A 26,226-nucleotide genomic window follows, 5' to 3' on the forward strand; every position below is an offset into this window, starting at 1 on the left:
TTAAAACATCCTGAGGATGTGAAGAACAATGTTTCCTGACAGAAATTGGCACTGGTGAGGATGTGGCGAAGTTCCTGAGAAAGGAACCCACAAATGACAGTGCTAATAACTTACGTAAAGCTGCTGAGCTAAAGGCTGCTGAGCTGACACAGCTCACCTAGAAACATCTGACAATCACTTTTTATATGTGATTTATATACTACAAGGGCTCAGTTTGGACACATTTCAGATACATCCCTTCCCTTTCCAGAGTGAGTGTATGAAGATTTCTGCCACGAGTTGGGAACACCCCTCAAGGTTGCCTCCCTATGAAATTTTTTGTGCAACTAGCATAGAGGAATTTCTTAAAATACACAATTTTTCCATAGACTGCTTTCCAACTGTTAAATTAATGACTGTAATATAAGTAATACTGAAGGCTCTCTGGATCGGATTTAGGATTATTCCTAGAGTAAAATTTTCATTTCTTGCTGTCTAATGTATTTATCGATTTGCAAACACATTCAGGAGCTGTGTGTAGGGTAGGCAAGAGAAACCGTTTTAGGTTGAATCATTCACTTAGTCTGGTGTACTGGGGAAAGGAAGGCATGGGAGTTGCCCGTAACCTTCCTTTTCAATTGATGATCTCTGCCTTTGAAAATACCCATCCAATAGTCACTCTTTCTACAGGTTTATGGGTTTCTTTCAATGCGGGGTTGGAGTGCAATTAAAAAAGTTAATCCAGTTATAGTCAACAATAGAACAAGTATGGTCTTCGGTATGTAAAAAATATCCAATGCATGGAATGGAAGGCAGGTTACTGCCTTGAATGCAGTGTGAATGCGTGGCGTGAATGGCAGGCAAGACAAGCCAGAGGGCAGGTTACGTGGTCAAGGTAGCTGGAGTTAAGAGACTCCTTCTTTTCTTCGTATTCCCGTAATAGGGTCTGAATTTGGGAGGAGGAACTCAGGAGAAAAAACAAATTTAATTTACAAGTTTATTGGAATATATAGACTTCGGAGGTCTATTTTATGAGGGCGGCCTCGCTGCAACGCTGCCACTCCAGGAAAGCAGCCCCGTACGCGCCGCCACGACCCCACTCTGGAGCCCAGCAGGCCTCGCTCCCCCCCGGGCGCCTGTGGGCCGGCCCGGCCTCCCCCGAGAGCCGCAGTGGTTCGTCCTGGGGCCGGGCGGGAGGGCGGTCAGCGGGCGGTTCGCTTCCGGGTGCGGGCGGGCGCTCTGTGGTTGCTCCTCCCTGCCGGTGCTCTGGCGCGGCGCGGGCGGGCGCTATGCGCAGGCTCGGCCCTTGCCTCAAGATGGCGGCTGTGGGGGATAAACAGAAGCACGAGCACGGGCGGGTGAAGATTGGGCATTACATCCTGGGGGACACGCTGGGTGTCGGCACCTTCGGGAAAGTCAAGGGTGAGCGGCGGGAGCAGGGCCGCGGGGCATTTGGCGGGCCGTCCGGGAGCGCCTCTCGGAGCGGGGACTTGCCTGGGCTGAGTTGCCGGGGTGGGACTTGCGGTCCCGCGGCGGGAAGCGGTGGCTGGGGCAGAGACGCTTCCTCGTCTGTGCTTGCGGAAATAACCGCTGGAAGCTAAATGCTGCGTTTGCTTAGAACAGCACTGGGCGTGTAGCGAAAGTAGGGAGTCTAAACTCCCGAGCTGTTTCATACTGCGTTTTGATGCTCATGTACGAACTCTCGATGCCCTTGCAAGGAAGGCAAGATTTCTCTCTCTGCAAATAGAAATAAGCGTAAAAAGATGAGTCTGGGATTGTTGGATTAATTGGTAACATAGCTGATGTGCAGATACGGAAAAACTTTATGCGTGATCCGCTTAACCAAGGGTTAGCAAAACTTTTTTTCAATTCAGATTTTTAAAACTTTACAGTGTAGGGCTGTGGATGCCGTACTGCTTATTTGAAAGCTAGTAGAAATAAAATAGAAGTTGAACTTCCCCATGGTGCCATTCACCACGGGTGGAAGGACTGTACATTAGTTTACACCGTTCCTGCCGTGTTGTTCTTGAGAACTTCAAATATTGGGGCAAACAAATCAAAAACATCCTTTCTCAAATGAGTAGAGTTAGGCTCAGGCTGTATTCTTCAGGGTTTTTTTTTTTGTTTTGTTTTTGGTTTTTTTTGGTTTTTTTTCTTTTGTTAACTTAATAGGTGTATAAAAAACCCAGCTTTTTTTTTTTTTCAGTGTAGATAATCTATTGTCTGTCCTCTGCACAAGCTCTTTTACGTTCTGAATAAATTTCTAATGTGTAGGAAATCAGATGATGTTTTGTTCTAGGAAAGCAGTAAAAAATATTTTGAGAGCAGAGCTCTTCGAGTCTCTTTTTCAAGTCAAGTTTATAAAGGGACAGCCCCAGTCACTTGGGAGCAGTGACCCTGCAGCTGGCTGCTGGGGTACTGTTCTTTTCTGTGGGAACTTAGAACTTCCTTGAATAGAGAGAAAAAAAGGTAATGTAATAGATAGGCATTAGGTTCTCTTTCCTCGTGGAGGGACTACCTGGTTGAGGGGAGGGGTCAAAGATGTGTTTGTTTAGTGGTCTTTTACCCAGCACGCTGCAGAAGACTTAAGATTGTCATACCATCAATATTGTAGTATGATCCTAAATTTAGGAGAGCACTGTTGCAGTACTACTTTTCTTGTCCCCATATGATGTACTGTGTTACTTTTTTCTTGCTTCAGCTGTGCTTAATAAAGAACATTTTATCTGTGGTGCACTGGTTTTCCTCTTAAGCACACATTTTCTTCATTTCATACCAGATGTGCAATTGTTTTCCTGTTTTCATCATTTCCTTCTCTGGTGATGTGGTTTCATTAATTGACGTAAAGTGAAAAACTGTAATAAATATGTTCACTTCTTAAAGTTCATTTAGGATTTACATTGAACTTGTGTGATGTGGGGGGTCAGGCATATGGCTTCTTGATATTCAATGTTTAATTTTAACAGTGGTGGTTGCAGCCTGAAAAAACTGAACTGGAAAATCAGTGCTTGGTAATTGTGAAAGGTCTTCTCCTGTAGCTGTCAGATGAATTCAGCTGCTGGTAGTTCTCACTGGTGTGATTCTGTCCAGTTTATCTGTTCACCTGGCTGTGCCACTCTGAATTAATTCTGAGGGACTTGGTTCATCTGACTGTGCCTCCCATGGGCAGTCACAGAGATGGCTGTTCCTAGCCAGCATCTAGGCAAAGCTAAAATGCCACCAAAGTGAAAAGCTGAGGTGGAAGAATACTGAATCTTAACCAATTGTATGAGACAGATTCATATTCAGACTTCAGCATGAGTCAGTGTACAACATCTATCCCTATTTTTGTCAATTTTATTTAAACACTGCTGGTGTTTTCTTGTGAAACCAGATGCAAACTTTTATTTCCAGGTATTTTTGTTTTAAAGTTATCTTTCATAAAAGGAAGAGTTCTCAGTCTTTCAGTGGTCCATACTGAGAATATGAGGGATATTACTTAAGACTCTAGATATACAATAGTTGTTCCATCTCTCAAGATCTAGGTAATCAACACTGGTCTATATAGACTGCAAACCAGGTGGTCTGGGCCAAGGGAGCAGTAGGAGACCTGGAAATGAACAGTGCAGTATGGTATCTGATGTTGTGCACCAATATGGCTTTGCACAGCATGAGCTATTGTTGTTTGGGTTTTATTTTTACATTTGTTTAGCTCATACTCTTAAAGACTTCTTTCCTCTGAGCTTTGGCTTGGCTTTTTGACCTCCTGCAGAATTGTTTCATTAAATGCAACATAGCCTTCTTCAGATTTTTTTCCCCCTACAAACTTAATGACTGGTACCTGTATTTCATGATAATGTTGTATTTGGCTACATGGCCTCATAATCAGGTTTTTTTCCAATTGAAGAACTGTCGAACAAGGTTAGAGACTGTTCCTCTGCATCTACAGTTAAAAGTAAGTTGCTGCTGCTTTGAGATTCTGCCACTGTCATGAAAATCTTGGTGCTATGCAAAGCCACAGTGAAGCCTGAAGGCAGTTGGTATTACCAGAAAATAAATATAGGGATGTACTAGGTCTGTTAAACGAATTTCTTTTTTTTGCAGTACTTTTTTTGAAGGGCTGGTGGCTAGTTGAAGATGAGGGTGCATTCCCTTTTGTAGGCGAAACTTCTGTCAAGCTGTAATGCAAAGTAGTTTTCAGAAAGATAACACTAGCTGCTTACGTTTCTACATGATGTTATCATCGAGGGTGATGCTTTCATTTCTGCCCTAATGTTGAATTCAAAAGTGTCAGCAGCCTGTTACCAGTAGTATCTGCTGTTTTACTGGTAACAGATACCTTGAACTGTATCCAGGAAACTTGTGTCTTAAAAGGCTAGGTTTGTTATAATTTCAAATTGAAGTAAAGGAAGGCAAAAATAGAGATTGAATTTGAAATGTCTTAAGCAAGAGAATACGCTTTTTGGGATCTTTCTGCACCTGCACTGAACCACAGTATGTTTTCATTACAATAGTTTATTCAAAGCTGGTAGAGTTGAAGAAACAGAAAATCTTGTTTTCTTCCAGTCAGTGAATAAAATTAAGGCTTGAGGCTCACAGCCTTGAAGGCTGTGACAGCTAGAATTTGTTTCAGTCAACTGCAAATGTTACTGTTTAATTACTTTGAATGAAAAATTTGTTTTGAACAGCTCTTTTCTTATGTGTCTTGCATATTGAACACAGATTGTAGCTAATGAATTACTTTCTAATGTTTTCCTGAGTGCTAAATTAATCCTAGTTTAAGGTAGACTGGCAAATCAGAAATGAAACAAAGTGGCTTAAAAATGATATTTTATAACCCAGTGCTTATCAGAACTGTGTATTTATATGCTAAGCTGTAGACTTGGTCAAATAAATATGTTATTTACTGTATTAAACACCTTCTTAAATGTACTCTGTACAGCAAAAGAGGATGCTGATTCATGTGTCTTAACCGATTTTTGCTTGGTTTCTAAGAAGCTGTTTCTTGATAACAAAAAAAAAGTTACATTTTAACTTACTGATTAAAGCTTGGTGGTTTTTTTTTTTTTTTTTTTTTTTCAAATACTGCTGGATTACTTCAGTTCCCATTATGGATAGGTAAAGACTTTTCAATCAAAATAGTTGCTTTTCGAATTTTTTTTATTTTTTATGATGATTCTTTACTCCCGAGGGTTTGAATACAGGTGATATAATTTGTTTGGTTCTTTTAAAAGTTCAATCACATTTGTAGAAAGCAAAGGGAATGTGATGACTTTAATTGTAGATCTGGTTCAAAGCAAATAAGTCTCTTGCATTTCTGGGCACTCACCTGTCACTGCTTTGTGGTCTCTCTAGAACTTGCTATGGATGTGAGCTTTGTCCTGCATTCCTCAGTAGTGCAAATATGCCTGCCCAGCACTCTGTTTATTGTGGTCATTGTTAGGTAATGGCCCCTTTGAATGAGGGGAGGTCTTTTCATCCTAGTCAGAGCTCTTCTGTTTTTTCAGGTACTAGACATATATCAGTGCAGCATTGTGATGGTTCGGTGTCTTGGGTAATCCACTGTTCAGTTCCCTTCAGGAATTTTAGTCTGCTTCATTTTACAGGTGGCTGTCTTCTTATAAGAATAATCATTCAGATGCTTATAATTATCTTCGTCTCTCTGCTAAGAACTTCTTTTCACTTGCATTGGTTTTTAGCTCGATACAGAGGCAAGAGGAAGGTCTTTTGTGCTGGAATGAGATTTACAGATTGATGGGTGTTTGTTTATTCTATCCAGATTATCTGTTGAACACAGAAAGATTTTTGTGGATCACTGCTGTTTAATCATAGTTTCCCATGGATATATTTTAACAAAGGTTGAAGCTCAGGGCTTATTTAAATTCTCGAGTGAAGGTAGGCACCCAAATCAGTGAGTATTGTGTTCAGCACAGTTGTGTTACAAATGTCTGCTCATGTGGATGAGGATGAACCCTGTGGGTGTCTCGAGGATCTGGTTTATCTTCAGAAGGTAGGAATGCCAGAAATGGCAAAGGAATGGTATTGTTATCATCACTGCATGCAGCAGCCAGGCAGATAGTGAAGCCTTCTAGTAAAAGAGATACGTAGCTTCTTGGTGTTCCATCTGTGATCCTATTTTGGGTTTAAGAAAAATATTCTGATGAACTTTTTTTGTGACTACTCCCCAAAAGCACTTGCAAAGGTAAGGACTTTAAGAAGGGTAGCTGACTGTGAAATAGTTTACACTTTTAGTTCCTCTGTTTAAAGAACAGTGAAACTGTCCTCAGTTTCTTTTCCACTTCTAGGAATGCACTAGGTTGCATGTTTGCATTGTTTTTGTAGTTTCTATTCTATTTTTTGTGCACTTCCGGTAGCATTTGCCACTTATTTAAATAGATTAAAGCTCTGGTGTTAACTGCACAGACTGTGGAGCTGTCAGCTTTAAGGACAGCTATGTTTTATAAGTAAACTGATCAGGTACTTATACTGGTAATTCAGAGCAATTGCTGAAACAGGCTTCTTGAGGGAGGGATAGGAGTGATTTCTTCAGTAAGAGTGATCCTTTCAGATAAAGTAGAAGAGATACAGGAAAACATGTTTGACTGGGTTGCTATGTAAGCCAAAAGCTTGAAGTGACTTACACAGGGAGAGAAATGCTCTCTCTAATGAGCAAGGATGGCAGTGTTTGGATATGCTTTGCTTTTTTTTTTTTTTTTTTTTTTTTTTTTTTTTTTTTAAAACCAATATTGCAAAAAATGTCATGCTGCAAGACTTCTGTGGCTTAGGTTTAAGATGTTTCTTATATATATACATATTCTAATGGTAGAATTGTGGGACAAATTGGAGTAGGGCTGGAGAAATTCCATACCATCCGGTTTTCAGCCTCCCCAAAAGATAATGGGGGTATGTGGAATGCTAGTGTCTTAACTTGGCTACATTCAGAAAGGAGAAACAATGTCTTTACTGAGCAATTGAGAGCCCTGACTAAATACTTCCTTGTTTCTTGCAGTTGGAAAACATGAGTTAACTGGGCATAAAGTTGCCGTGAAGATCCTGAATCGACAGAAGATTCGCAGCCTTGATGTTGTAGGAAAAATCCGCAGGGAAATTCAGAACCTCAAGCTCTTCAGGCATCCTCATATAATTAAGCTGTAAGTTTTGCTTACTATAATCAAATTTACTTGGGCAGTAATCTCTTTTTGCTCTCACTGATCTGAAGTACATTTAAAGGGCAATACTACAAACAGTATCTCATCAGAAAAGTGACCAGCTTCAAAATATGCAGCTGTGCCCTCTGTAATGTGTTTTCACAAAGCTGATCTTCACTGGAGAGCTTCCATTAGATCTTTGCTTAGACATTGTTTGGACAGATATTTCTGGTGGCAGTTCTCTGGGTTTATTGCCTGCTTCATTTTTCTTTCTCTGTTTATATTTGATCTTTTTTTTCCTGCTTAGAAAATGAGTTACTAAGAACAAGAGTGTAAAGGTAATTTCTGTAGTAAGTTTATTGTGTTTTCTCAATGTTTTTAGTGCTGTACTGGGCAGTGATACATGTTTTTTCAGTGTAGGTGGCGCTCTGCAAGATTTTCAGAATTAAGGATGTACAGTTTGATAAATGTGATTGCTATGTCAGGAATCTTCAATATAGCGGCTACCCTTTGTCTAAATGTGGTATTTAAAATGTGCCTGAATACATCGCTTAGTTGTTCAATAGTTCATCAGTAGATTTCAGAGTACAACTAACTATGTCCCAGAGTAGACCCCTCATGTCTCATCTGTGGTAATAAATTATAAGTAACATTGATTTTCTTTTGACTCTAATTTCCTATTAAGATAACCTTCACCTCCAAAGTGTGGGTGACTTCCACTGTCTTAGTCATGATGTGGGTTTTTTTATTGGTAGAATCTTGGCTTAAGACCCCCTTGCCACTGGTAGATGCCATGTCTATGCACTCCCTTTAATTTAGCAACAGCTGTTACACTGAATCTAAATTACATTGTGTGAGATCAACTCATGCACTTTTTCAGTGGTTTAGTCTTCGTAAGACTGCTGAGCTGATTTGTCAGCAAAATTGCTGGTGCTTTCAGTTAATCTATGAATGAGTTCAAAGGGCATACCTATAGCCAGAACAGAATAGAAAGTGTCAGTGCACCAAGTGACATACCAGGATGAAAGAGCAATGTGTGCTTGTGGTGTTGCTAAACTGAAGACAGTTTAGCAGATTTCGGATGACAGTTTCTTTCTCAGGGAATTATGGGGAGAATTTTTTCTTTTGCTGTAAAGGGAACAAATTAAAAAAAATTTAGGTAAAAAAATCAAAATCTCTTAAATTGTGAGTTTGTCCCTAAACTTGTTATTTCAAAGCTTCAGAGTTAGGTTTTTTTTAAAATTTAATTGAAATAGAACGATAAAAATATAATAACCAGAGATCAATACTCCTAAATGCTAATATTCATTATTATTAAGAGGAATTTTTTCCTAGTCTGAAAGTACAATTTTTTATTTATGGCAAGTGAATTTTTTTGCATATTAATGTTGAAAAGCATGTATTATTGCAATACTAGCAAAGTCCTTTTGAAGTCCTTTTTCACTACACCAAGCTGTTGGTGGGGCAGCACTGTAAATAGTCTTACAGAAATCACTTCTACCTCTGAAAGAACAAGGACTGATATTCCTGATGGGGATTACAAATTTCCTACTAGTCTTGGCAATGGTGGCATCACACAGTGAAAAGAGAGGAGAAAGCTTCTGAAAAATACTGTCGTTCCAGTAGCTGTAGATTGGTAACTATTTTAAAGTATATTTTTTATCTGATTATTTGTACAACTTCGGTTTTAACTAAATGTAACTAGTGTTTGACTGAATGTGTAGACTAATAGATACCTTCTCTTATCAGGTACCAGGTCATCAGTACACCCACTGACATTTTCATGGTGATGGAATATGTTTCAGGAGGAGAACTGTTTGATTATATCTGTAAAAATGGAAGGGTAAGAAGTAGTCCAACTCTGCAAATCAGTGACTTGGGTTCTCTTATTGCATTTGCAACATTCTTCTGTCACCCTACACTGGGGGGACAGACAGGTTATTTTTGGGTATCCTTGTCAGAATGATACAATTAAAGGGTTTTTTTTCTCAAAAGAATACTATGGTTAGTGTAGCACAGGATTTATTATTAGAGTGTCACAGGATTTCTATGAGAATCAATGTAGTACAGTTTATAAGTAGTGTAGTACAGAATTTTTAACACAACCTGACTTGGGATATATATTCACCTAGACCTTCTGTAGATCTGGTCAAATCCTAATACATATTTTGCTATATCAATATAACAATCACAGTCTAGCCTTGAAAATCATATGGAAGAACACAAGTCACTTAGTCCTGAGAGGAAGCAGAGGATGGTGGAGGTGTCTGTGACCACCAAGAAGTCACAGGTTTCATTCCCATTTAGGACTCATAACTGATGTTAGAGACACTGCTCTGGCTGCTGCTGCAGTTCCATTTGCCATGACAGAGTCATCCATGGCTGTGTGCCTTGAAACTAAAGGCTAGTAAGGAAGCAGATACTCAGCCTGGCACCCAGGAATCTTGACTCTGGTAGGGAGGGGAAGAAAAACACTGATTTGTCTACTTGCTTCACAGAACCTCCAGGGCTTGATAATGAGGGAGAGGGCATGAACACATGACATGCATGGTCACAGAATGGCTGATTGCCTCATAAAGTGGAGTTAATTAAGATAACCACATTATCAAGGGCTGGGAGCAAGGGGTACTGGTTACACCTTGTTAAATATAGGTGTATTTTCTTGTATTTGGTTTTAATTTTGCTGCTATCCATTAATATATATTTCATATAATGTGCTTTTATCTGAAAGTACAAATGATTACATGTTAACACATTTCAAATCTTTATGTGACTTTGTCATAGCATTTTTCCTGTCTACTAATCTGTTAATTTACGGTGGCTGGGAATAAAACAGATGGATATGTACTCAGTTGGAGTAGCTGAAAACTGTTTGTTCAATATATTCCATTATAATGGAAAGCTACCATTATGCCCTTATTACTGTCTTCTACTGTTAGAACTGCTTCTGTGAAAGATCTGAAGTCACTTTTTACAGACCATTTAGATATATAGGATACTTCACTTGCTGGGACAAACTGATGTGGATTAGGGGTCTTTGTAGGAAATGCCTAGTTAAGTCTGCTGTTTGGGACTAGCTGCTGATCGCATAAATAGCATCTGAAATGTATAATTTCTGTGCTGCATTTCAGCAGCTTTTGCCAGTTTAAATCTTGTGCTGTTCTTAAACATCAAAGTTTGCTGATACTCCAGTTGGACAAAGTTAAATGAGTGCTAATGTTTCTAGCTAGTGAGTATGTAACATCTGCCAAACCCAATTTCAAAAGTGTGATTAAGAAATTTCAGTGACTTTTTGAGTAAATGGGTATGTTTTGTTTTAATCATTTTAGAACTGTGGTACAAACAGAATTATGTAAGATACAAAGCTTCTTGCTACAAATTCTGATAATCTGCTGTATAAGGTATCAAATGATAAGTATAATTGATAAGTTTAGGTCATGGGAAAATTTCCTCTAGCTAGTAAAAATGAAAAACAAGTTAACTTCCACTGTCTCTTAATTATTTAAAATCTTTGTCTGTTTTAGCTTGATGAGAAGGAAAGTAGACGTCTGTTCCAGCAAATCCTTTCTGGTGTGGATTACTGTCACAGGCACATGGTAGTACACAGAGATCTGAAGCCTGAAAATGTGCTGCTTGATGCACACATGAATGCCAAGATAGCTGACTTTGGTAAGTATTGCTTTTTTTTAATATGTTTGCATTTCTGGTGTTAGATCCTGTTAATAACAATAGGAAATATTAAATAAAATACGTATACTTTAGTATCTTGGTGGTGTGATACAACAGAAGAACACGAAGAATATATATGTAAAGCAAAATAATGTTCTTGCACACTTACTGAACTTGTTTTCCTCTCATGCTTTCTTCTGAGGTGTTTTCTGTGACTGGCTGAAATTGTGAACTGATTAGTTTGGTTTTGCTAAACAATATTTTCTCTAAAATGCTAAGTTTCTGACCTTTCTTCTTCCAAACTCCGTCCTTGTCTGTTTCACCACCTGTAAAATGTAGATAAAAAAAGGACAGTGCAGGGGCAATTCATCATTTTTAAGAAACTACAGTGCTATAGAAAAATACACTAGTCCTGTTAAATTGCTCTAAATTTAATCTTTGAAGATGTGAAGAAGATTTGTTTATGCTAGCTGTTGGTGACACAGCTGCAGAGAAGCCTTGCAGCTAGTTCTTGGAATCATGTGAGTCAGGAAAACCTCACCACATAAGCATAGTAATGTATCCATACTGCTGTGTCATGATAGATCTCGTGTAGACATAGTGGATAATACCTGCTCATGTAAGTCTTCAATGGAAGGTGTTAGGTAATGCTGAGTATTCTTAATGCTGAGTATTCTAAGTATGTTTTAAAGGTATAGTGTTTGACTGTATGGGCCCTGGGAATCATACTGGATTCTCATGTGTAGAAGATGCTTTGGGTGAAATAGCTCACATGGTGAAGAAATGAAGTACAGTAACTTACAAAAATATCTTCCTGTAACTTAGTGTCAGCAAAACTGTAGCACTCAGTTAATCATGACTGGTGTGTTAAACAAGAGCTTAATAAAAGAGCTTGTGTGTTAGAATGTGAAAGCTAGCCAAGCTGTACTCTTTCCTCTTCACATTCCCTGCTGACTGGTGAAAGGGCAGAATTCCTTCTTGGAGACTGAGTTCTTTGGCTTATGGTAATCTTGATCATGCAGCCTCCACTTAGGAAACTAGAAGATATTTTCTACAGCTGTTAGACTATATGGAGCACTGGTGAATGCAGGTGGCCTAGTTCTAAAGCACACTTCTGTGCTTACAGAGTGTCTGAAAACCAAACTACTGAACTGCAGTGATGCAGGAGCCAGGTGCATAGTGTAGGGGTGTAAATTGTGGTAAAGTCATGTTTACTCCTCAGTTTCCTTGTTCTGTGTAACCTCTAACAGAATTTTAGGAAATTCTGTGGTAGCATTTTCCACTTTAACAAGAAAGTTAAAACCTAATTTGCTTCTGAAATGCCAATGGCCAAAATCCTGTCTTGCTGTACTGCTTCATCTCCCTTAGAGCAACTTTGTTCTCTGTCATGCCTGTGTCATCCAAATTTAACTGTTCTGGTCTAGGAATGGTTATGTTCTCAAATATCTCTAGGCTGTGGGCAGTAATGGATTGATGTTACTCAGATTTCTGGTAAAATGAATGGAGGATTATGTGGCATGCTCATGTAAAAATTCTGTAATTCCAAGCAATGTCATTTCTTAACTGGAATAAATTTGTTAATTTTCTAGTAAGAATCACAAGTAGTTTGTTCTAGGTGGTATATGCAGTGTGAAATAATTTTGCTCCCTGAATTTTTAGTAGTTACTCTTATACACTTTCAGGTCTATCAAATATGATGTCAGATGGAGAATTTTTAAGAACAAGCTGTGGTTCCCCTAACTATGCTGCACCAGAAGTAATTTCTGGAAGGTAGTTTCTTTTATATTGGATACATGTGTGCATGTACTTCAGTCATTTTGCTGCTTGATTCTAAATGCTACGAAACTAATTCAGGTGACAAGCTTGATGCTGAGAAACTGAGGGCTGTTAGTTGTATTGATAATTTTTCATGAGTGTTCTAAGCTTATGTGAACTAGCTTTGAATAGTTCCCCTAAGGTAGAGGTCATGTCTAATGCCCCAAATCCATTGTGTATGCTCTGCCTGATTTGTTTTAAAAATCTCATGTACAGCTCAGATCTTTGAAGCAGAGGTGCAGAGTTACAGGCAAAGTCTGTGGTGAAGTTGAGTAGCAGTGAAATACCTGCTTCAGAGTAGATACTTAGTCTGGAGGTAACTTCCCTTTTTGTAAACTGTGATTGTCAAATCTGCTTTCAGCTACCTACCCTAATATTCCCTCTTTTTGTTTGGAGGCCAGATGTCCGTTTTATTCAGGCAGTGGCACAGAATATGTGACACATTCTGCTATATGGACTTGTCTTAAACTTTTCAGCTGCAATTTGGGGGATAGCTGACTTTGCACAGATTCCTCTAAAACCCTTATAACAATATATAGCATGGGCTTTCTTAGTAGTAGATGCATGTTTCTTTCAGTTTGCCATTGTATGAAATTGCATTGTGGATTATTGTTACACGGTAGAGAGGAAAAGCTCTGTACTTGTGCCCTGTTACCTTTTATAAAGGGAAGAATACTGAAGTGCCAGGGAGGCATGGCATAGAACTGAAATGGTACAGTGCTTGCAAATCAGTTGTCCTAAGTTCACATGCTTTTAATTACTGTGATGCAATGGAAAAATGAGAGGAAAAAATATTTAAATGTATTAAACACAAATCACTTATAGTTAATTTTTTCACAGGTTATATGCAGGTCCAGAAGTAGATATATGGAGCAGTGGGGTTATTCTCTATGCTTTGTTATGTGGAACACTTCCATTTGATGATGATCACGTGCCAACCCTTTTTAAGAAGATATGTGATGGTATCTTTTATACCCCTCAGTACCTGAATCCGTCTGTAATTAGTCTTTTGAAGCACATGCTGCAAGTGGATCCAATGAAGAGAGCAACAATCAGAGACATTAGGTAAAATACCAGCTGATGTCTGATCACAAGATACTGGAATTACAATAGCACAAATATGCAGAACAAAGAAATTATTCATACAGCTTGTCCATGTTTTCTAGACCAAGATCAAAAATTCAGCTTCTGATGGCTTGGTTTTAGCTCTGCTAGTGCTGATCTCCAGTGGACAATGAAGAATCTATTGGAGATCATAGGAAAACAAATTATTTATATTATATATGGAAATTCTGAGACGCTTTAGGCATAAGGCTGCCATAGCAAAACTGTTCACTTGCATAATGGTTTGCAAAAATTACACTAATATAGACTTCTCTAGGTGAAAAAAATTGTATTTGCTGTTAGGAACTAGTGCTGTCTACTGTAAATGTCTGAGGAAGCTATTTAATCTGATAACTACTGCTTTTATTTGTATTTCTTCGGGCTCTGAAAAGTCATTTTGTTAAGACTCTGAATATTCCACATTTAAGACAGCAATTTCTACCTTCAAGACACTGGCATAAATTTGTGTATGAACAGTAATTACTTCACCAAGTACTGATAAATTAGAGTTTGTAGGTAAAGAGAAGCGTCATGGGCCCCAGATTCCAAGAGAAGATTCTGGAGAAATTGATTGTGTTGAGAAATGTGCACTGGATCAAATTAAAAAAAGGTAGCTGAGAGAACTGTACTTTATTCAGCATCTTAATTTTCTTTGCAAGAAGCTCTTAAGGAAAGAATGTTGCTATACTACCATAATGAAAATGATGCTTCTTTTAGGGTTGGAAGTTAGGAAATCAGCAATGTTCATATTTTCTCAGTGGAACAAAAAACACGACACACTTATCCCTTAGTACTTTATTGCAATAGGAAGTACTTCCTTGCAGAGATCAAAGGACTGCGAGAAGTAAGTGTTACAAGACTTGAGTGGGTGGGAACTTAACTTCCCTCAGTTGTGTTAAATAGTGTGTGGCAAAGAAGTGGTGTGAAACAAATGTTGAAAAATGTTGGTTAACAGAACATGGATGGATTTTGAATCCAAAACAGTTCTGTCCTATTATCCATGTGACATGTCACCTCACAGTTTAAGGGACAAACTGAGTTTAACTGAATACCTTAATTCTTCTAGGGGTTGTGTGTAAGTGCATGCAAGGAGAAAGGCCTGGTGCCATGAACAGTTACAAAGTATTCCTCTGGGTTCTGTCATCCCAGCTAGGGCTGCGCCTTGTAGTGGTATGGGAAAACATTTTTCTGCTTCCAAATTAACTGTTTTTTCTGATTAAACTATATTTTGCTCAGCACATTTGTGCTGAGGCACAGTGGTTTTGAGATCATACTGAGTAGAGCTTACTGCACTGTGCTGGTTTGGGCTGGAATAGAGTGAACTTTCTCACAGTAACTGTGTTTTGGATTTGTACTGAGAACAGCCTTGATAACAAGTGGATGTTGTAGTTACTACTGAGCAGGGCTTGCACAGAGCCAAAGTCTTTTCTGCTCCTTACACTGTCCCAACAGAACAGGCTGGGGGTGCACAAGGAATGGGTGAGCGGACACTGCTGCGCCAGCTGACCCCAGCCATATTCCATACCATACAGGGTCATGCTCTGCAGTGAAAGTTGGAGGAAGACTGATGGGGATGGTCTGCTGGTCATCAGTCAGTTGGTGATGAGAAATTGTTTTTATTTGCATTACTTGTCTTTCTTGGGCTTCCTTGTCACCTCTCGTGGTTTTAGAGTTTTTTTTCCTTAGAATTTTTAAAAAGAAATTTCTAATTATGACACTGTTTTTATCTCAACACACACGTTTTTTGCACTTCTACTCTTCTGATTCTGCCCCTCATCCCACTGGAGAGGACCAAGCAAGTGGCTGTGTGGTCCTTAGTTGCTGTAATTATGGGGTTAAACCATAGCAGTTCTGTTTGACACCCAATGTGGGGCTTGAAGGTGTTGAGATAATAACAGATTTGAACAGACCATATTAGATAAAATAATTATAAATTGTGTAAGGGTTGTTGGTCAGAATATTGATTTTTCTGTTCCCAATATTGATTTAGCTGATCTCTTCCATGTTCCATTTTTTGCTGTACATGTTGAAGATTTGCGTTGTTTTTTGCAATTTGCTGTGCTTTGTAGTGCTTAGTGTGTGGGGTGGTTTTTTTTTGGTGGGTTTTTTTTTTATTAGAACATTGGCATTGAGCTTCATCTGCTATCTGGCCTCTGTACTGAAGCTGTTACTCTCCTCTGGGTACCATCTCAGGGAGACAATTTGTCCAAGATTTTTTTCTTCTGTGGAGCAAATACAGAATTCACTACATTCTTCTATGACCTTTCTTCCCTCATTGCCATAACTTCCGTACCTTGACAGTCCTTGGGCAGTCAAAATATTTATACTGGTATTTCTTAGGAGTATGGTTTAGGCTTTTTGGAAGATTACCAAGCTGTTTTGGAAAATCTCCCAGGCCTCACAGCAGTGTGCTTACGGGTGGCAAGGCATGTGGGAGAAAATCGGCAGGTAGGACGTATTAGAAATGGCATTCTATCAGGAAGTGATAGAATGTTTGAAAGAAAGATGCCCTTGCTATCCCAAAGAGGCCCAGCTTATCACGCTGTGCTGGGACCTGGCTTGCTTGTATTGAGCACTGCTCAATACTGATCAGCACCCTCAAGGAGAAGAGGGGATTTCTGGGTCTGAAAACATACCAACAGACACTTTCGCTAGGCCAGAAACCCAGCTTTCAATTATATCATTTGTTCCTGTAACTAAAAATAAACAACCAAAGCAAATAAGGGACTCTCATCTGGTCAGGAATGAAGCAGCTGCTAGGAGGGACCAGGAGAGGGAATCAGAAGTGTCAGCCCTTTCTGTAGCAGAACAGTCACAAGAACAAGAGGAGGAAGGGAATGAAATCATAAATGAGAAAGTAACCACCTGATTCCTATCCCTAAGCGATTTGTGAGATAGCAAAAAACGTTTTTTTCAGTTTCCTGCAAAATGTCTAATAAAATCTTGTGTCGGCAGCGATTACTTTATGTACTGTTTTAGTGTTTGTGCTACAAGGGGTCTTGGACTGGCACATGATTCTTCCTGCACAGACTAATTTTATATTTTAAAAGAATTTCCTGTTAAAAATGTTTTCTTTACTTACATATATTCAGAAGGTTTTATTTTTAAATCCAGGGAGCATGAATGGTTTAAGCAGGACCTTCCAAAATACTTGTTTCCTGAAGACCCATCATACAGCTCTACCATGATTGATGATGAAGCCTTAAAAGAAGTGTGTGAGAAGTTTGAATGCACTGAAGAGGAAGTGCTAAGTTGTCTGTACAGCCGAAATCATCAGGACCCTCTAGCTGTTGCTTACCACCTCATTATAGATAACAGAAGAATAATGAACGAGGCCAAAGACTTCTACTTGGCTACAAGTCCACCAGATTCTTTTCTGGATGATCACCACCTGTCTCGCCCTCACCCTGAACGGGTGCCATTCTTAGTAGCTGAAGTACCACGTCCTCGACACACTCTTGATGAGCTGAATCCACAGAAGTCAAAACACCAGGGTGTGAGAAGGGCTAAATGGCACTTGGGAATACGCAGTCAGAGTCGACCAAATGATATCATGGCTGAAGTTTGTCGAGCAATTAAACAATTGGATTATGAATGGAAGGTAACAAAATAGAGGACCTTTACAGCAAACAAGAATGCATTTTGGTTTGAGCTTTGTAGCTGTATAGCCCAGAGGTCTGAAACTCTTTTCATGTTCTGGCATCAGTCTCATGGGTGTCTGCTATCTGTGTGCTGTGCCAGACGGGTTTTGGGGGAGACTGTACATGCTGACAGGAAAAAAAGTCTTGCTAAAGTTTTCTATTGGGGCTGTAGGAATGTATTTCTCTTGGCTAAAAAAACCCCTAAGAACCCTCAAATCCAACAGGTAATGAAATCAGAAATCACTTGATAAACACTAGTGAGTTGAAAGGGCAAAACCAGTATGCTGTGATATTCAAGCAGTTCTGGTTAACTGACTCACATCTCTTTCATACTAGGTTGTAAATCCATATTATCTGCGTGTTCGGAGGAAGAATCCAGTAACAAGTGCATATTCCAAAATGAATCTCCAGTTGTATCAGGTAGACAGCAGAACATACTTACTGGACTTCCGTAGTATTGATGGTATGTGAAGAGTTCCTTAAGTTAATTGAATTGTATGGGAAATCATTCTACTTGCAAACATGTCTTTATTTACTTACTCTAGACGTGAAGTAAGTGTTGGCCCTTTTTTATTTTAAACCAATATAATCTGTATCAGTGTTTCCTTATTCCTTCCTGCACTAGTGTTCCTGTGATAGAAGCTTAGCTGCTGCATCCCTGAAATAATTGCTTTTAAGCTATATCAGCTCCTGAAGAGCTCCATTTTGTGTCTTCATCAGAACTAATACCAGTAATGGAAAAGGGGGACAGGACTGTTGGAAATGAGATTGGGATCAACTTAAGCTGCCTTTGGAGCCTCACCCCAAATTTAAACATTAATTTAGATCTGAACTAAGCATGCAAACAGTGTTTTCTAGTGAAGATAAAGCTTGACATCTAGGCATTTAAATTTGACTTGGACTGTACCTTGCTGTACTGGATCTGACTGAGATGGAGTTAATTTTCTTCATAGCAGCCTGCATGGTGCTGTTTTGGATCTGTGACTAAAGCAGTATTGATAACACATGAGTGTTGCTGAGCAGCACTGGCATAGTATCCAGCCTTTCTTTTTCCACACTGCCGTGTTGGGAGGGGAACAACAGCTCTGCAAAGCTGAGCCAGATTGAACAGAGGGACGGACATTCAATGCTGTATTATGTTATGCCTAGCAAAGAAAGGGATTTTGGGGAAGGTAACCTTGAGACCGGCTGGGCAGTCTGCTTTGGAGATAGTGAGTGGTTGCCTTTGCATCACTTCTCCCCCCCATTACTTAAAACTGTTTATTTCTACCCGTGAGTTTTCTCACTTTTCTAACTTTCTTCCCCATTGCACTGAGATATCAGATAGAAGGCAAAATTAAGCCATCAGTTCTGGTAGTAGCTAAAATTCAAGGTAGGAATTGTATGCTTGCAGTAGCTAAAGTCTTGAAAGCATTTAGTTTAACCTGTACAAAAATATGTTTTATGCAGTGACAGTAACAGAGTATACAAAGCCTGGTTAAATGAAGTGAACAGAGGAGCTAATAGAGACTGAGCACAAGGCTTGTTTATGGGCATAGTAGACTAAAGGAAAATTACTTAGATCCAGTGGTGTAGATGGCATGCCTAGGAAAACGTTGCACGGAAATAAGGATTTTTTTTCTTTTTTGGACTGCTTAGAGCCATGCAGCTGGGGGAGGGCAGCCTGCTATAATCCTGATTTCCACTTTTGAGAAAATACGCAAGGGCACAGATTTGTCATATCTCTTCCAACAGTTAAACTGATCTGACATTCCTTCTCTCCACCATGGTTAACTGTTCTCTATTCCTCTTAACAATTTGTAATTTAAGGTAGCTTTCTGTAAACAGGAGAGATTGCCTTTTCTGTCATTTCACCTGAAATAACCTTCTGGGAGCCAGCTTAGACACAAGTTAATGTTCAGCATGTAAAGTAAGAGTTAGAGATGCTTCAGCAGAACACTACTATTAAGATGAAACTATTTTCTCCTCATAGTGAGGGTAAACATAAGTTGCTGCAGACCAAATGTAGAACATTCAATGGTGAAAAACTTTCAAAAGAGAAGAATAAATTAATGCAGATACTAACAATTATAATGTGCTAATGAGTTACCATAAAAATAGAAATAATAACAATGTATAAATCCCAAAAAGAGATCAAAAATAGAGTAAAAGTAGATGGTAGAAAAAACCATCTACAAACTGCTGTTCAGCTTAATCTTATGATGCTGACCTGTTTCTGTTTTGAGTAACCTAAATTGAACAATTAGCTGCTGAAATCAGTTCATGAAAAATACAATTAGTATTGGTTTGAACAAGATGTAAATAGTTCTGGAGTACAGTTCAGAGTACAGAAAGAATTAGCATAAGAACATTTGCTTTGTGCTACTATGTATATAAACTTTTATTTTGTATCAAATACAGTTTGCAAAAGCTGTTTATTTATTAATCAAGACTTTAAAGACAAGATTAAGAAGTGTGAGAAGGGGAAGATACTTGCTCTACCTAGAACCAATTTGATACTAATACCTCATTTTCCTTCTCTCTTCTCTTGTCCCCAGATGAAATCACTGAAGCGAAGTCTGGGACTGCAACTCCACAGAGATCAGGTTCTGTGAGCAACTACAGATCTTGTCAAAAAGATTCAGATGCTGATGCTCAAGGAAAATCTGCAGATACATCCCTTACCTCATCAGTGAACTCTTCGCTTGACTCTTCCACAGCTGATGTAACTCCAAGACCAGGGAGTCATACAATAGAATTTTTTGAGATGTGTGCAAATCTTATTAAAATACTTGCACAATAATTTTGAAGATGGGCTTATTTCTTTTATAGCAATAAGCATGCCTAAATCATAGTCAAGATGCTTCCAATTATAATCAAGTTAAATTAACTAAGGCGCTGAAAAAGCTAGCCACAGAATGCAATTTGCATGGGGATTAAAATTATTATGGGCAGTTACTATATATTATTTTGAAGCTGGAGTGAATTCTGATTGCCTGCTGTCCAATAGCATAACACAGGTACAGGAAATAACATGCTCTTTGGGTAGTGTTTGTAACATTTTACCTTGAGTGCAAAATAGGCTGCCTATAACATTTAAGCTAGATGGACCTCCTTGTTTTTTTCCTCTGGTTATACATATATCTGATGCACTGTAAGTTAACATACACGTACTAGTTCAGTGATCTCAATATGACTTCTTGGTCACCCTCTACAGTTGTGACTCCGACCTATCAACATCTCTTAACAGTAATGTGTTAAAACTGCTATGTTTCTTCCCCCTTACTTGACAGAAAATAATGAAGAATACTTTGATGCGTTACAATGTACTACTTTTAACAAAAAATGTTATTAAATTCATGCAGATCCAGCCAGGTGCTCTGTCATGAACTGAGGGGGAAAATTCTGTGGGCAGTGAGTGAAACGATTGAGTCCATAACAATGGCAGGGGACTTAATGCTGAGGAGATGTGGTATCCCATGGGCTAAACCAAAATGTTGCTTTGTGAAGAAGCAATGCTGCTGTGAGGAAGCTCTTCGTCTGCACATGTTATCTTAGTGTGGTAGCAGCACAGCAGCTCCCCACTGCTACTGCAGGCTGAGAATCCTTTTCCTTATAAACATGTCCTTGTAGTTAAGAGCACAGCCTTCACGCTGTTCCAGAATCTGAAATTGACCGTTTTTTAACATGCATGTTAATACTTTGATACAGCTGGTTATCAGGTTAACTTAGGATATACTATATAGTATTCAGTATGAAGTGAAAACTACACACATAGGTTTCTAGTTTTTCCAAGGGCACTTTTATAGAAAACTTTGCTATTTAATGTAACTGAATTAGTTAGCTCTGTTGAGCATTGAAAACTGATCATGACAATTTGAATGCTAACTTTCAAAAGGTTTTCAAGAGTAGATTGCAATTACCCATAATAAAAATTTTTCTGCATTTAATGGTTTTTGCAGCATTCCAGAAAAAAAACCTGAACCTTTTACATTAAAATCACGGGTAGTACTTGCATGAAAACCCTTAGTCTCTCTTAAATTGGATATAATTAGCCATGGTTTTGTTTTCATCTAGCACTTAGTAGATATAAACAGTCATAAAATACTTAGTTTTGCGTTCAAGACTTAATGTTTACTTCAAAATGATCTTCTTGTCCTACATAGTTTCAAAGGTTGCTCCCCCAGGAAGAGGCTGGAAACCCAGGCATTACTGTGAACAGTGAAACCTGGACTCCTCACGCTGATGGAAATTCTTTCCAATGGCTGAGATTTTATCCATGGGAAACTGCTAGCTATAGATACAAGAACAGTTTAAATCCTGGCCAGCTGGCTGCAGTCCAGAAATTCACATTCACAGAATCTGAAGAAACTTTTAAGCCCCAGAACTGCTGTAACTGTGTTCTGAACTGGGTGATTGTGAGATCTGTCTAGTAGATAGGTACAAATTACACCTTCACTTCTTTATCCTCAAGTGTCGTAGAAGGTCCCTGTAGGGACATTGGCTGTATCAGTGTACTTTAAAGTGGAAGATTTTCCAAAGTGGAAGTTAGTATCGGAAGTTTAAACCCAAAACTTTTAAGATGCCAACGTGAGGGACCAGCTGCAAATCCTACAAAAAAGTCCTGTCTTTAGTCTTGTAAGAATTGGTTCTGATGTTCTGAATAAATCAGTGTGTTCATTTTTGTTACTCTTTATTTTGGAATTATTATGTATTGCACTTGTATAAACACTACAAACGCACAGGTTTTTAAATTGTAGTAATTCCTCATCTGGAGTTGGTTTGGGATCACTTGCATATATTAAACTGTTTATAAATGCTATCTGCTACTTGTAATTCTGACAACACGTGCAAGGTGTAAAGATGCAAAATAGTTTTTTATATACCTTTTTGGCTCTCTTGTGCATTAAGACAACCCTGGTTTGTCCTTAGTTTTGGTATCAGGAGGTTAAAGCAAGTTACTGGCAGAAGTGTACAATAGATGTAGTTTTAAATAAAGTACATTTTTATGCTAGATCAATTTTGACAGCCAAAGGTTTTCTGATTGAACTGAGATTTTTATAGGGAGTGGGAGGAGTACAAAGGGACACTAACAACCTAGTTGAACCCAGTTTCCTGTTGTGTGACTTTCCTATGCTTTGTAGATCTTGTTGTTGGAATTGCTTTCTTCACGTGTTCCTACTGATCTTGCAGACCTTTCATTAGCATTGCACTAGAAACTGCCAGTGGGCTCTGAAATGAAACTTCACTCAGAGAGCTGCCAGAGTTGTGAGGCAGGTTATGCAGATACACAAACTGGTAAAGTGTGTTAATCTGTATCCCCAAATTTACTCCTGTTGGAGTTAACTTGTCTGTGTATTGTAATTTTTTCGGTAACATGGATGTACCTGGGCTGTCCATGTGCAATATAACTCACTAGGTAATGGATAAAAATTAATCTTCGTGGTGCAATATGAAAAAAAAAAGATCTTTCATGTTTGTCTTGATGTGAGTGTTGAATACAAACTTTGAGCTAAATTTTATTTTACCAGTTGATTACCATTGTAAGATATGAAGTCCTGTTCTTTAACAAAGATGTGCCTACTTCCTGTTAATTTGTTTTGACAAAGCTGAATGGCAAAAAATGCTTCTTTCTAAATGTATAACTTTTTAAACTTTCAAAACTAAAACCTAAGTAAACATGAAATACTGAACCATCTTGTTGGAGTGCATGCTGTTTTCTAGTGTTACATATGTTAAGTGCAAAAGAGCTGTTAACTCTTTTTAAAAACAGCAGGTACTACAATTTTAGAAAAAAGCAGCAACACAACATTAATTACATCAGAGTTCCGAGGTACACAGGCTGGTGCACCAGGAGTGCTCGCCTGATCCGACTGACCCTTTTCCCCTAGATCGTGTAAACCTTTTTGCTGTAGAAAAGGAATTTGGGACAGAACAAACCCTGACCACGACGTAAAAACCTTCCTCGTCTCGCATCTTCACACAGCCTTTTGCTCGCACCACGGATGGGGCTTTTTTCTCGGTATTGGCCCCTGTAAGTAGGGAGCAGTTTTAAACCCTGCAGCCTGTCTTCTCTTCTTGTCATTGAGATCTTCTGTTTGGCTTAGGGGTTTTTTGTATTTTGGGGGTGAGGGGGTGGGGGTGTGCCTTTGTTTGTTTTGGCATTTTGGGGTTTGGGGCTCTTACGTGTGGAGTTTTTTGGTTGTGTTTTTTGTTTTTGGTTTGGTTTTGTTTGTTTGTTTGTTTGTTTAGTGGGGTTTTTTGTTTTGGTTTTTTTTTTTTTTTTCTTTCTGGCGTGGTGTTTTTGTTGTGGTGGTGTTTTTTTCCCCTTTAGAAGAAAAACCCGTCCTTGGGAGCCTGGGTCACTTTTTCCTATGGTACTTCCCGCCCGGAGCCGCCTCCCCATGGTGGGTGGCGGCTGTCCCAGGGCGCAGTCGGTAAATGCGGGGGCATTCCCGCCGTCCTGCCCCTGTCCCTGTGTGACACTCGAGCACCACGAGCGGTGCCACTCCCAGGGCCGGGTGTTCTTCCCCTCCGCCCTCGCTCCTGCGCTCCGCCGCTGCCTCAGCCCGCACAGGAGCGGGGCCCGCCGGGCGCTTCACGGCATCCAAGCGGCACTGCCGCGCCGGGCCGGGGCGAACTACAGCTCCCGGCTGTCCCTGCCGCCGCCAGGGCCATGGGCGCTGCTTTGCCCCTTTTCCTTCCGGCTCCTGCCGGGTTCCTGCGGTGCCGCTCCGCCTTTCCGCTTCCTGTCGCGGAGCGGGGCTGGCGCGGCGCTTCCAGCCGGGAGAGGTGGCCGGCGACAGCGCCAGGTACCGCCGCGGGGATCGGGGCTGTGCGTGCCTCAGTGACAGCTCGGGTGCTGAGTTTTTTGTGGGGGCGTGCCCCTCTGTATTACTGTTCTAGCTTCGAGATGAGCGAGGGGTGATTTTTCTGCTGTGTACTTAAAAGCTTAATTACTTGACTACTGAAAATGCATTTTCCCTAGTTCTCCAGATGGCTTCTTTTGGGTGGAAGAGAAAGATTGGTGAGAAGGTCTCAAAAGCTACTTCTCAGCAGTTCGAAGCAGAAGCTGCGGATGACAAGGATCTGGGTGACGATGATGATGCTAACTGGGTGCATGCAGCTAAGAGAAGAAAGGAAATTCTCTTAGAAGATTGTGTAAGGAAAAGTAAGGAGCTCAAGGATGAAGGTGCAAATTTGGCGGAAAATCGGAGGTACTAATGTTGTCTTTTTTTTTTTCATTGAGTGAGTAAGTGCTGCATGTTATTTTAATCCCTTCTCTGAACACTAGTAATTTGCTAGTATCTGCATTGGTACTTTTCGTAATTTGAAAAGTGGTAATTTCTTTCATTCTGCCTTTACTGTCTGGTACTAAATAAGTTTTTGCCTTTGGTGGTGTTGTCAGATACGAAACAAAGTCTATATTCCACTGTATTTCTGCTTGTTCTCATAACAACACCACCACCACCACCACCACCAAAGATTATAGAAGTCGAAAAACTGATTGGATCTGAAAGCTGAAAGGGTAAATAGGATGCAGTGTGATAAGCCATACTGTAAGTAGTGCTTTAGCCACTCTTGGAAATGTGTCTTTTTTCTCTTACAGAGAGTAAGCCTATTTACCAGTGCCCAGTGCCCAGGCAAATACTGCCAGGCAGCTTATTGCGCTGTTAATCTGCCTAATGCTTTGTAAAGTCAGGTTCAGGGAGCTGCTCTGAATGCCTTCTGAGTCCTGGAAGTTTGGCAGTTCTGGAAGGATATTGCAAAAGTGGTTCCATTGTCCTGTTATGCTTCAAGCAGGAAGTCTCTTTGGAGTAGAGGTGTGTTAGAAGAGGGAGAAGTGGACTATAAATTGCATATTGAGTACATAATTTGGCCAGATCTTCACCAGAGGGGGAAGAAACAGTTCTGAGAGTAGTCTCCTTAAAATCTTCAGAATGTTTTGACATCTAAATTTTTATCCTGTCTTTACTTTTAAGAGCATCTTCACTTTATTGTCCCAGATGAGAAATAACCTTGTTTTCCTGGTAGAAACATTACCATGATGTCAGTATGTGCTCCTGTGCTGTTACACTTTTTGTCTTAAGAAATGTCATGCTGAAATAGGGTTCCCTGGGCAATATGGAAGAGAGAACAACTTGGAAGTTTAAAGCAGGCAAGTTTATATATTATAATAAACATACTATGTGTGTGGTTGGGTCCGATTTAAAAAAAAAATAGTGAATAAATACAAAATCTCTTTGAGAAAAGGCCTGTTTTCAAATATTTAAATACAGTTTCCTCTTTTTAGTAGTCACTAAAATAGTGACACTGTTCAGTGAGTGACTTCTGTTGATTCTTTTGTGTTCCTGAGGCCTATAGTTCCTGAATGAAATTTTGAAGACTTTTAAAGCTGAGTTTAAATTAAAACCAAGTTGAACTAAATAAGTTTTAATCATCCTGCCGTTGTGTTAATTCATAGATTTAAAGCAGTAGTAGCATAAGTGGGTTACATGAATATTAATAGCTGAAAACACAGATATACAAATTAATAGTCAATTAACATCTCCGTTTTTAACACCAGAAACAAATCATATGTTGGTATAAAGAAAGGTAGATCCATTCTGTCCTGTTAGGAATATAGAGATTTCTAAATGTTTTCGTTCTAGTCTTGTAACTCTGATACGTCCTGTGCTTACATATATTAAACAGATGGATATTTTTATTTCTTTTTTATGCCTTTAGTTCTCCATAGGCCTTCCTTGTGTTTTACTTTGGCTGTTGTATATATTTTCTCTATGTTTTTTGGTGGGGTTTTTTTTGTGTGTGTATTTTTTAAAGTGCTGTACGTGTCTTAAACAGCAACAAATACTGGTTTAGGGCAGGGACATACTGAACAGCAGGTAATTTTTGACGCTTTTAATATCTTC

General features: G+C 39.3%; 2 protein-coding genes across 2 annotated transcripts in view; both read left to right on the plus strand.

Moving 5' to 3' along the window:
- The first annotated feature begins 1,000 nt into the window (after window positions 1-1,000).
- On the plus strand, window positions 1,001-23,011 carry PRKAA1 (protein kinase AMP-activated catalytic subunit alpha 1). Its single transcript, XM_039567151.1, has 9 exons — window positions 1,001-1,401; window positions 6,968-7,109; window positions 8,856-8,949; window positions 10,631-10,775; window positions 12,458-12,545; window positions 13,431-13,655; window positions 16,809-17,295; window positions 17,672-17,798; window positions 19,873-23,011. The coding sequence occupies exons 1-9, from the start codon at window positions 1,011-1,013 to the stop codon at window positions 20,115-20,117; spliced, it is 1,944 nt and encodes a 647-aa protein (XP_039423085.1). The 5' UTR covers window positions 1,001-1,010; the 3' UTR covers window positions 20,118-23,011.
- Window positions 23,012-24,016: 1,005 nt separating this feature from the next.
- TTC33 (tetratricopeptide repeat domain 33) overlaps window positions 24,017-26,226 on the plus strand; it is a 44,626-nt gene continuing 42,416 nt past the window's right edge. Inside the window, exons 1-2 of the mRNA XM_010395202.2 lie at window positions 24,017-24,126; window positions 24,303-24,531. Coding sequence (XP_010393504.1) covers window positions 24,311-24,531 — 221 coding nt within the window. The 5' untranslated portion in view covers window positions 24,017-24,126; window positions 24,303-24,310. The remainder of the gene's footprint in view (window positions 24,127-24,302; window positions 24,532-26,226) is intronic.

Source organism: Corvus cornix, chromosome Z, assembly GCF_000738735.6.
Source record: "Corvus cornix cornix isolate S_Up_H32 chromosome Z, ASM73873v5, whole genome shotgun sequence".
Classification (NCBI taxonomy): domain Eukaryota; kingdom Metazoa; phylum Chordata; class Aves; order Passeriformes; family Corvidae; genus Corvus; species Corvus cornix.

Excerpts from the sequence above, each read along its gene's own strand:
- PRKAA1 (XM_039567151.1), top strand. The coding sequence starts at position 1,011 with ATGAGGGCGGCCTCGCTGCAACGCTGCCACTCCAGGAAAGCAGCCCCG. Across the intron at positions 1,402-6,967 it reads CACCTTCGGGAAAGTCAAGG|TTGGAAAACATGAGTTAACT; the intron begins GTGAGCGGCGGG and ends TGTTTCTTGCAG. Across the intron at positions 12,546-13,430 it reads CCAGAAGTAATTTCTGGAAG|GTTATATGCAGGTCCAGAAG; the intron begins GTAGTTTCTTTT and ends ATTTTTTCACAG.